Source organism: Apium graveolens, chromosome 8 (genome assembly GCF_009905375.1).
Source record: "Apium graveolens cultivar Ventura chromosome 8, ASM990537v1, whole genome shotgun sequence".
NCBI classification, from domain to species: Eukaryota; Viridiplantae; Streptophyta; class Magnoliopsida; order Apiales; family Apiaceae; genus Apium; species Apium graveolens.
The window spans coordinates 21,693,374-21,703,743 of NC_133654.1; the positions used below are offsets into that span (position 1 = coordinate 21,693,374).

Below are 10,370 nucleotides of genomic sequence, written 5' to 3' on the forward strand. Positions count from 1 at the left end.
TTGTGTATATATTTAGGGCTCCAACTTTGCATAATACTCACAGTTGAATAACATTCGCTAGTTTGCTTACACATTTTTGACAGCACAAAGAGAAGTTAGAAGTATCAAGTTAAAAATCATCAATCATGTGGTGTGGAGTTAAAGGAGAGTCTGGTTTCTCTGCTGGTGATACAGGGGAGAAGGTTACTAAAGGGATTGATGGAAGTGCTCTCACTTGCATTATTACAGGTTCTTCTTTGATCCATTTAGTCCTGCCCCTGCTTGTTTTTTGCATGTTTTTATGCTTTGATTTTTCGAATTTTTTCCAACTGTGTCGTGAGATTTTGTTTTGTGATTTAGTAGGATGTAGGCTTTCATAAACTTCTCACTGGTGTCAAGAAGTTGTGAACATTGCATGTTAGATAGTCTTGAGATCGGAATTATAAATTTATCGAGATTAAAAATACACCGAGGGATCAGGGTTTATCTTTTGAGCGCGAAGCAGTGACAATCGTCGCGACAGCTGTATTTATTTTCGCTCACGGCTGAAATTTATGAGAGCAAATACTCCTATGTTAGGCATATAAGCCTAAATTTTGTAAAATAAAACATTGAGGGATCAAGGGTTAGTTAAATGATACTGGTGTTTTCTGTTTGGGTGGAAGTTGAAACCAAGAAAAAAGTAGTATTACTTTGTTGAGATTGCATCATTTTATGTTTTAATACAATTCTTAACTCGAAACTTTTCTTTGTTTTTGAGAAGTAGATCACTTAATAATAATTCAGAAACAGTATATTTGGACTTACTCACAGGTTGAAAAGAGTTCATAGTGATATATATCTTGTATTTTGTATGTTAGAAGTCAACTCTTTGAAAGGGATAACTTAAAAACCTCAAATTTGATGATCACCAAAAGCCCCTGGCTATTTTTTGTGTCGATTAACGGTGTGATGTTTTCACTGAAAAAGATGAAAGCACTGTTTGATAAGCTTGTATTTCTTTAGTGGATGAGTGTCTTCGATTACTTTGCTCACAACCTTCTTAATATCAGGATCAACAAATGGTATCGGGAAAGAGACTGCACGTGTCCTCGCTTTGCGCGGTGTTCATGTAGTGATGGCAGTCAGAAATGTTACTGCCGGTGGAAAACTCAAAGAAGAATTCTTGCAAAAGATGCCCAATGCTAGAATTGATGTCATGGAGATTGATCTCAACTCAATGGATTCAGTCCGGAAATTTGCTTCAGCGTATATTTCCCGCGGTCTTCCTCTCAACATTCTCATGTAAGAAGGGCTTTGCATTGTTAAAAAATTGAATCATACAACTCTTATATATACATCATCAAATAATTTCAGAACATTTTGACAGACTGTTACTGAACTTATGTTTTTGTTGTTGATTTTGTAGTAACAATGCAGGTATCATACCTGCGGCCAAGTTCACACTTTCGAAAGACAACATTGAACAAGTATTTGCAGTCAACCATTTGGGTATGTTCAGTACTGGTTATGATTAATTGCATAGAGCAGATGGAGATTGTTACTTTTTTGTAAGAATTTATGACCTCATCACTGATGTTACCCTTAATTACTCAATTTCCTCAGGTCAATTTCTTTTGACGAACCTTTTGTTGGACACCATGAAAAAGACAGCCCGTGAAAGCCAGATTGAGGGAAGAATTATTAATCTATCATCGGACTTGCACAGACGGGGTGTTGGGAAAGAAGGCATTGTTTTTGATAAGATCAACGATGAGAAAAGGTACGATCTCTTCATACGGTATATTTCATCTAATTTGAATGCACCATGTAATATCGATGTTTAACTGGTATTTTATCGTTATTGCAGCTATAGTGATGCTACTTTTGGCAAGTCTCCTTATGGAATGACAAAGCTTTGCAACGTTCTGCACACCAATGAGCTTACTAGGCGCTTGAAGGTATTCATACTCCGCAATATATTTGTTATTAAGCCGCGAAACCTTTAAAATCGACAATTTCCCTGGGAAAACATAACCAAATTGATTCGTAAATTAGTTGAGCATGAACTAATATCTCTTATGCTATAACAGGAAGAGGGAGCTAATATAACTGCAAACTCACTTCATCCTGGACTTATAGCCACCAATCTCTTTTCAGCCAATGGTGGAGCAGTAAACTGTAAGTACCTAAGTTTTCAAAGTGGCTCTTTATAAGCCTGCGCAAAATGCATTTTTGATGTTAATAATTTATCTCAATATCAATTGCAGGGATAATGACTAAGGTTATGGTACACATACTAAAAAACATTGAACAGGTATGTTCTCTCTCTGTTCGTTTGTTCAATTTAATGTACTGTGTAATTTAGCCTACAAAGCGATTGATGACAAGTTATTGTTGATTTTAGGGAGCATCAACTTCATGCTATTTGGCATTGAATCCGAAAGTTGCAGGAGTTAGCGGAGAATATTTCAGGGACAACAACAGAGTTGCACCAAGCAAATTGGCAAGAGACCCCGTGTTGGCCAAGAAATTATGGGATTACAGTGTGAGCTTGACAGAGTCCAAGTATTAGGAGCCAGCTTCATGGAGCCATTATATTCAAATTTCCATTGATTTAGGATTCTTGATTGTCTGTGTATAAATTTATCGTACTGCTGTGAGATTTACTTGTGGCATTTTGTTAGTTTGTGTGTGTGAATTTTTCTCATAAGTTTAAGGTATTGCATAATATATCAAATATTATATTGGAATGTAATCTTTTTATTTTTGAAATTGAATTAAATTTTGTATTATGTCTTTGAATTTCCTTGTCTGTTATAAATTTGAAAATTTTAACTTTTCTACCAAACCACCTGCAAGCAGCAACCAGTCTTCTTGGTTAAACTAGATGAATCTACTCATGATCTAGCATAATCCACACTGCTACTGGTTTTCTTTCTTGTTCACAGCTACTATATTGCATCAATATCTCTGCTTAAAATTTGTAAATGTAGTTACATTAATTTAGGTTGTTGGGAAGTGCAATTACGGCTGAATGTCTAGTTGACATAAATATAGATTCTAGGATTATAATATTTCCGTGCTTCAAGTAATATCCAATTCGACACATGGATTTTTATATTAAAAATTTGTACCTTGATAGTATCATGGTTTTCCTTAATACACTTCTACCTTTTATTTAAATATTTATACTCAATACAGAGTTGCCGAAATCACATATTACAATTGAATTTACAACTAAAGAGAATGATCGTGAAACATAAGAATTGAAATTCTATTTTTTTTTTGTTATCTGCCAACATTCAACCAAATTTCATAAATACAGTGAGTGTAAAACTGAAGTAAACTTTAAAAGGAGGTTCAAGATGTACAAAAGATAAAGTTAAGGGACCTAGGGCCACGGCAGTTTTTTAAAATAATTTATGTGTATATTTGGACAAACCTGAATGACCAATATGTTAATAATCCCAAATTTTATAAGCTCTCCTGCTCTTCCAACCCACAGTCCACATAACCTGTGCCCTTGATATATTATTTTACTTGTAATCATGTGGAAAGTTTTAGGCGCATGAAATAACTTGCTATATTATTATGTATCAGATCAACTTGCCATTTCTTAGAGTTCTATTTGCACAACATTACTAGAGGCACAACATGACATTTCTATAAGTTCAGCTTGTTTTGATTGACTTAACACTTATTTATAATAATGAACCTTCCTACATTCACAACAATCACACCAATGAAAATGCATCAAAATTTTAAATTTTAGTGTTTAACATGTGTCCATGGGCACACAGTAGACAAACCCTTATTTCTAATAGCTGTCATTCCGATTCAGTAATAACTTCAAGCTTGTTGCTAAATGTTGATGCATTTTTTTGCCGAGTTAAACGGATTAGGAGGTATGGCTGGGCAGTCTTCTACTTGAGCATTTGAATCACATGTTTCATCGAAGGCTGGTCTGCTGCATGCCAATTTATGCACCAAAGTCCCACAATGGTTGGCTTTTTTGCTATGTTGCTGCTATCTACTTCTTCGTCAATTTGGCTTCCCATTTCCTTCCTTTCTCAAGCTGATGGAAAATCCATTCTGGGAAATATACTTCACTGTTGTTTTCTGTTCCTTTTGAAGTTTAATTTTTGGCTCCAACCATTTCATGCACCAACATACCAAATCTATAATTATCCGACTTAGAAGACACTTCCCCAAAATTCCTGGAAAATTCTTCTGGTGCAATATAGCCTATGGTCCCCCTCGCTATAGAATTGTTACTACGACTGCTGCAGGAGGAACAATGGCTCCAGAACTGTTCTACAATTTTATTTGAAGCGTTTCAAATAAGACAGATGTTTATTGTTTTGGAATAGTATTGATGGAAATGTCAGGGAAAAGGAGGAATTCGAAGTCATTGGTTGAGCAGATAAGCTAAATACTTCCCTTCTAGATTTATTTATGATCAAATAAGTGAAGGAAATAAATTTGGACGATGCTACTGAAAATGAATGGGAGTTGGTTAAGAAGATGATAATTGTAGCGATGTGATGTATACAAATGAAACTAAGTGAGCGTCCTTCAATGAGCAAAGTTATTGAAATGCTTGAAGGAGACTCTGAGCTTTTGGTGATGCCTCCTAAACCTTTAATCTGTCCACAAGAGGCTCCAGTCGAGGATCCATAACCCCGTCAAATGTTTTTGAACTGACAATGTGATGCTAAGAAGATGGAGTGATGTGATCTCGTTACTTTGGGACCATGCTGATGCGATCAGTGGTAACTCCTATGTCTTTGTGGTCTATACCTTAATATATATGTATCTTCCAAATCTTAAGAGTCTCAATTAGATTCTCTAAAAATAATATAATCATAACTTTATATTTTTATACGTGATTATAAAAATGAAACCGTGACCGTTATGCTTACCCGAAGCTGAACACTCAGCTCAACCGTTTTAGAACACTGCATACTATGCATCAAAGTATACTCTTCCATCTATTTCAAATTTGTTCAGACTAATGCCTTACTAACTGCAAAGGGTAAGTGAAATATATAAGTGATTACTAAACTTCCCATCTATTATTTTAACCCTATTATATATATATATATATATTACAAAAAGAATATTACAAGAACCATACTATTTCGATATTAATTAAATTCTTTTTGAACTAGATAGTGTTATGTATTAAGAGTCTTGGGTTTCAATTAATTTATATATTTTTTTAGTAATAAATTATTAAAAAAACTAGAACAACTAAAGAGAATTATCTTGACAAATTAAAATTTTATTTTGGTCCAACTTAGTAAATATACTATATTTCTGAACTTTGATAATTGAGTTATCTATGGAGATTTTTAAATTTATTAGGTCCACTGTTAAGTGTTATGACCAGATTATTGGTTAAACTGGCTAAAATTGTTTGCAACTATATCTAAAATTTTAATTCAAGAGCAGTAGAATGATAGAAGAGAGAAGCTCAACAGAGTTTATTTCTTTGTACACAATCACCAAACACTACACAAGTTTACAGACGAAACATCTTTAGGACCTTTGTACCAAAAACAGACAGCGTATAACTTCCAAAATATAGTAAAGACAACTAGACAAGACTTGTACGCTTAAAAAGAACAATTACTGAAAAGAAAGGAAATTAAGGAAACAGATCTTTTAACTTACTAAATTACCAACACAATCCTTGCAGGGTACCTTCACATCACAATCTCTGGCTTCAAAATGCTAGACTTGATTTCCTTGTGAGGCAAAACTACACCTCCATTACTGTATATTTCATCACATACATGAACATCCTCTCCTAGAATGGTCATGTTTTCAACACGAGCCCATTGTCCAACAGTCGAGTGCCAACCAATGATACTGCTGGAAATGCAAGCATGTTTCTTGACACGAACACCACGCATCACAGTACAACGAGATAGTCTAACTCCTGACTCAATCACACAGCCGGGCCCAATAGCAACATCAGGGCCAATCAAACATCCCTCCCCAATTTTTGCGCTCTCGTCAACTAGAACATTTCCAAGAATATGTGGTCCTGTGGTCAATTTGGAAGGAGAGTTTTTCCTCAGAGAATCCAGGTAGAGTCTCAGGCCAGTGATATAATCCTTTGGCTGTCCAATGTCCATCCAAAACCCTGGTAGGACCATTGCAAACAGCTTGTTTTCGGCTGCGATTTGGGGGAATACCTCTTTCTCAATTGAGGTTGGTCTTAATTCAATACGATCGAGTGTAGACGGGTTCAGCAGGTAGATTCCAGCATTGATCTTGTTGCCCACGAATAATTTGGGTTTCTCAACAAAACGCTCAACTTGTCCTGTTGATTCTTCCATCACAACTACACCATATTTTGAAGGCTCATCCACCTGTCAACAGTTATTTCCCAATATTAGTTATAAGTTTGTATGAGTAAAAGAAACTTTTATAATCACAGAAATAGATAATATTATACATCCAGACTACCTTTGTGACCATTATAGAGGCCTCGCCCCCATGGGATTTGTGGAACTCAATCATCTGCTTGAGGGGGTACTCACTGATCACATCGCTGTTTAGCACAAAAAATGGATCACCAGTCTCATCAACTAGTTTATCTCTAGCCAGAGCCAGCGGACCAGCAGTGCCGAGTGGTTCAGTCTCTTGTGAGCATGTGATCTTGATTCCAATCTTTGTCTCAAAATCCTTCAAGAAGTTCAGCATCACCTGTAACAAAAATGATCCAACTGATCATTGATTCCAAAATTATAACCGGCAGAGATCTGAATTATGTCATAGAACCTCGGATACTTGCCTCTGGTTGGTAATTAATAGCCAGAACTACTTCGCTCACTCCAATAGCCTTCAGTGCCTCAATCTGATGTATTTTAAAGCAAGAGTATAATAGATCACTGCCTCAAGGATGCATAAAAAGCCACAAAAACCGAAACTTTATAACAATTGGGATTAATAAACGGCATAAATTTCTATTCATGCAGTCAAAAGGCACTTTTACACGAAGTGTATCTATAGATATCAAATACTTAAGAGAAACAAAAGGGGTTCTAAAACACAACAACGTTCAGCCCAAATAAGTTCAGGTCCTGCAAAAGTAACACATAGCAAGACATACCTGATGCAGAATCATGGGTTTGTTGGCGAAATCAACAAGGGGCTTGGGAAAGCTGAGAGTCAACGGCCTCAACCGAGTTCCAAAACCTCCAACAAGAATAAGAGCCTTCATCCTGAGATGCTCCTACTAATTCTGTAATAAAGAAGTTCTAAATTAAATGGAATGCAATATAAACGCTGTATGCAAAAAGAATACTGCGCCTATATATAACTAAATAAAATGAAGAAAGATGTAAATTCATGGAACTGTCAGCTGTCATCCTTATCTGAAATGTTCATCAGAGATGATACAGCAAGTGTAACCTAAATTGACATATTGTTTAACAGGGGCCATGATTAGGAGGAAACTGTAGTTCCAACATTAAAAGAAGTTCACTAAAAAAGGCCAAAATTGGAAGACACGCGGAAAAGATGAATAAATATATATAATTGAAGGATCCCAGTCCACGTGATTTGGGTAGAAGAGGATACAATTACCAACCATAGAACAGGCTTGGGCTACTAGTTTACGATAACTGTAAACTGATACATTGGATACTTTCTAGGCTTCATATGATGAAAAATCTCCAACAAAATCAATTGTGTTTATCTATCACATTGTAAAGTATTCTGCTTACTAAATTTTTTTGAAGGTTGGTTTTGGTAAGAACTGCTGGTAATTGAAATTTTAGTTTGCTATATCCCAACAGAAAGTAAGTTATAAAAAACAAATCCACTTGTTGCACATTTTCTTGTAGGAAAGTTATAGAGTTACTATAAACACCAATGCTTACTCATTGCCAATCTTTGATAATTGAACTGGAATTCACACATCCGGTTTGCAGAATATAGAAAACAATCACCCCGATGCAACCAAAACATTAAGAACAAATAATTTGCGGAATAGTACTCTGCTGAACTTAAAAATAAATAACGCCTAGTACAAAAGAAACATGTTTCTTGTGTTAAAATCTAACATTGCGGTCCTTGGTAGATCCTCCTCCCTATATGTTCCTTGTTTAAATATATAAATAAAGTTTAAGCCTAAACTACATTTGTAAGTATGGTTTATGCCCTAGGAAAATATATGCAAAATCACTTAAACTTGTAAATCATATAACCAAATTTCACAATATCTTTAAAAACAATATAACCAAATTTCACAATATCTTTAAAAACAACCTAAAAAGTACAACTAGAACTTCATTCACTAGCATTGATTTCGAATGTGGGGAGGCATTTCGAATCGAAGAAACACGAAGCAGCACAATGATAGAACAGAGCAATTAGAGGTAACAAATAGCTCAAATTTCAAACATATATGATACTCCTACAATACAGTACCACACACACATATCATCACAATTTACATATATATATTTCAACAAATTGCAAACAGAAACGAATAGAAATTCGCAACAAATCATCATTAAAACACAGGATGATCATGTTCAGATCCAAATCGCTATACAATATTAATTATGAACCACACCACAGATCTAATATAATATAATTAACAGTTAAAATAAATAGTTAGACAAAAGATCGAAATATACCAAGAGAGTAGAGCAGATCTAGCTGTTGACTGAGAATGATTCCGGTTGACTTTTTAACGGTATTTTCCCTCGCTTTTTTATAAGATATAAATATGAATGTGTGTGTGAGAGAGAGAGAGAGGGAGAGGGAGAGCGAGAGAGAGAGAGAGAGAGAGAGAGAGTTTAGAGTCAAAACCCAACCGTATGATTGTCAGGTTCAGGCTGTGTGTGTGTGCGTTTAAAGCAGTAGAGCTAGTATGGTTTTATCCTATATATAGAGATGGAGAGACAGAGATTTGTATGTACATGTAACTGTAAACCATGTGCGCGTCACACGGTCGGTGGTGTGTATGTGTGCAAGGGAAGATGATGAGCTGGGAATTCTTTCTCTTTTACACTCCTACTACCAACTTAACCAATCACGTATCATTTAATTTAGGCTTTTCTTTTTATTTTTAAAGAATGACGAATCTAATATTTTCCTTTTTATTAAATTAATTAATAATATATTCCCAAATATTTCGAGTACTTTTATTCTTTTACCAAAATCTAATATTAATTAGATGTAAAATCTAATCTTAATATTTATTTATTATTTTGAGTACATGTTTAAAAGCTTGAGAAAATAAGCCGTCTTAGTTGAAGAAAATACATTATGCAGAGATGACAAACTAGTCGGTCGGTTCGGGTTTCATAAAAACTAAACCCGGTCCTTCATATTTTGGTGCGGTGTTGAAATAAATTTCAATCCGATATTCATCGGATTCGGATTTATGCAAATTATCCAACCTAACATTGTAATTTTGGAATGCAAAGGGGTCCCGGATTGGATAAGGAAGAGTGGAAGATAGAAGAAGATGGACAATGTGAATCATTTGTTTCTATAGGGGTCCATCACTATTTAAAAAAAATTATTTAAAATGACTTAAAATTATAAATTTTCAGTGTGCTAATGGACCAATGGCGGAAAAGTTGATACTATTATTTGCCAAAATAACATCAACCCAGTAAAACTTGTATACATATAATGATCCGACCCCTACATTGGTCAATGAGTAAAATAATTCGGTTGGCCTCAAATATATGTAGTATATTATATAATGAACGGATGCATGAAACTAGACCTGAAAACATTATGTGTCATGTACAAACGTTCCGTGTATTTTCGTATTTTCGTGTACCAAATCTTAAACCCGAGCCCGACCCGGATTTGCATCTCTGTACCAATTTGGTGACACTAACCCGAAACTAATATATTAGTACACTAAAGTACACATATTATATACGAAAAATATTAATTGTTAAAAAATACAATAGATAATTAATGGCAAAGTGCTCACTCACATAGTAAAGGAATAATAAAATATATTTTAGTATTTACAATTATATATATATGTTATTTATAATAAGTAAAATTTATATTTGGTATTTAGTATATATATGTACATTATATATTTTTAAAAATATAATTATTTATTTATTCCGTGTACTTTCGTTCCGTGTCGTGTACGTATATTGGAAACTCAAACCCGACACTAATTATATTCGTGTTTTTTCGTGTTCGTGTACTAAATTTTCGAACCCAAACACTAATTATTCGTGTCGTTTCGTACCGTATTCACGTGTCGTATACCAGTATTGTCAGGTCTACATGAAACTAGCTCGATCGCATATACAAAGTTAAAAAAATTCATACGCATTTGATTGAGACGCCATTAGAGACAACGATTTCATCCGCCGTCTCAGGAGAATGCTGGAGGGCATGCTTATAGC

General features: G+C 34.7%; 2 protein-coding genes across 3 annotated transcripts; one reads left to right on the top strand and one right to left on the bottom strand.

The window, feature by feature from the left end:
* Positions 1–2,753, top strand: LOC141679121 (short-chain dehydrogenase TIC 32, chloroplastic-like). Its single transcript, XM_074485612.1, has 8 exons — positions 1–228; positions 1,032–1,263; positions 1,388–1,470; positions 1,585–1,741; positions 1,829–1,919; positions 2,052–2,139; positions 2,229–2,275; positions 2,366–2,753. The coding sequence occupies exons 1-8, from the start codon at positions 126–128 to the stop codon at positions 2,531–2,533; spliced, it is 969 nt and encodes a 322-aa protein (XP_074341713.1). The 5' UTR covers positions 1–125; the 3' UTR covers positions 2,534–2,753.
* Positions 2,754–5,420: 2,667 nt separating this feature from the next.
* On the bottom strand, positions 5,421–9,006 carry LOC141677461 (mannose-1-phosphate guanylyltransferase 1). Of its 2 annotated transcripts, XM_074483403.1 has the most exons (5): positions 8,619–9,006; positions 7,085–7,216; positions 6,767–6,829; positions 6,439–6,678; positions 5,421–6,341 (listed from the first exon to the last, which is right to left on the bottom strand). In XM_074483403.1, exons 2-5 carry the CDS (start codon positions 7,193–7,195, stop codon positions 5,670–5,672), a joined length of 1,086 nt encoding a protein of 361 aa, XP_074339504.1. In that variant the 5' UTR covers positions 7,196–7,216; positions 8,619–9,006; the 3' UTR covers positions 5,421–5,669. The 2 variants fall into 2 exon arrangements, with proteins under 2 accessions (XP_074339504.1, XP_074339505.1); XM_074483404.1 differs by lacking the exon at positions 8,619–9,006 and having other exon boundaries at positions 6,767–6,863; positions 7,085–7,217.
* Positions 9,007–10,370: the final 1,364 nt, after the last annotated feature.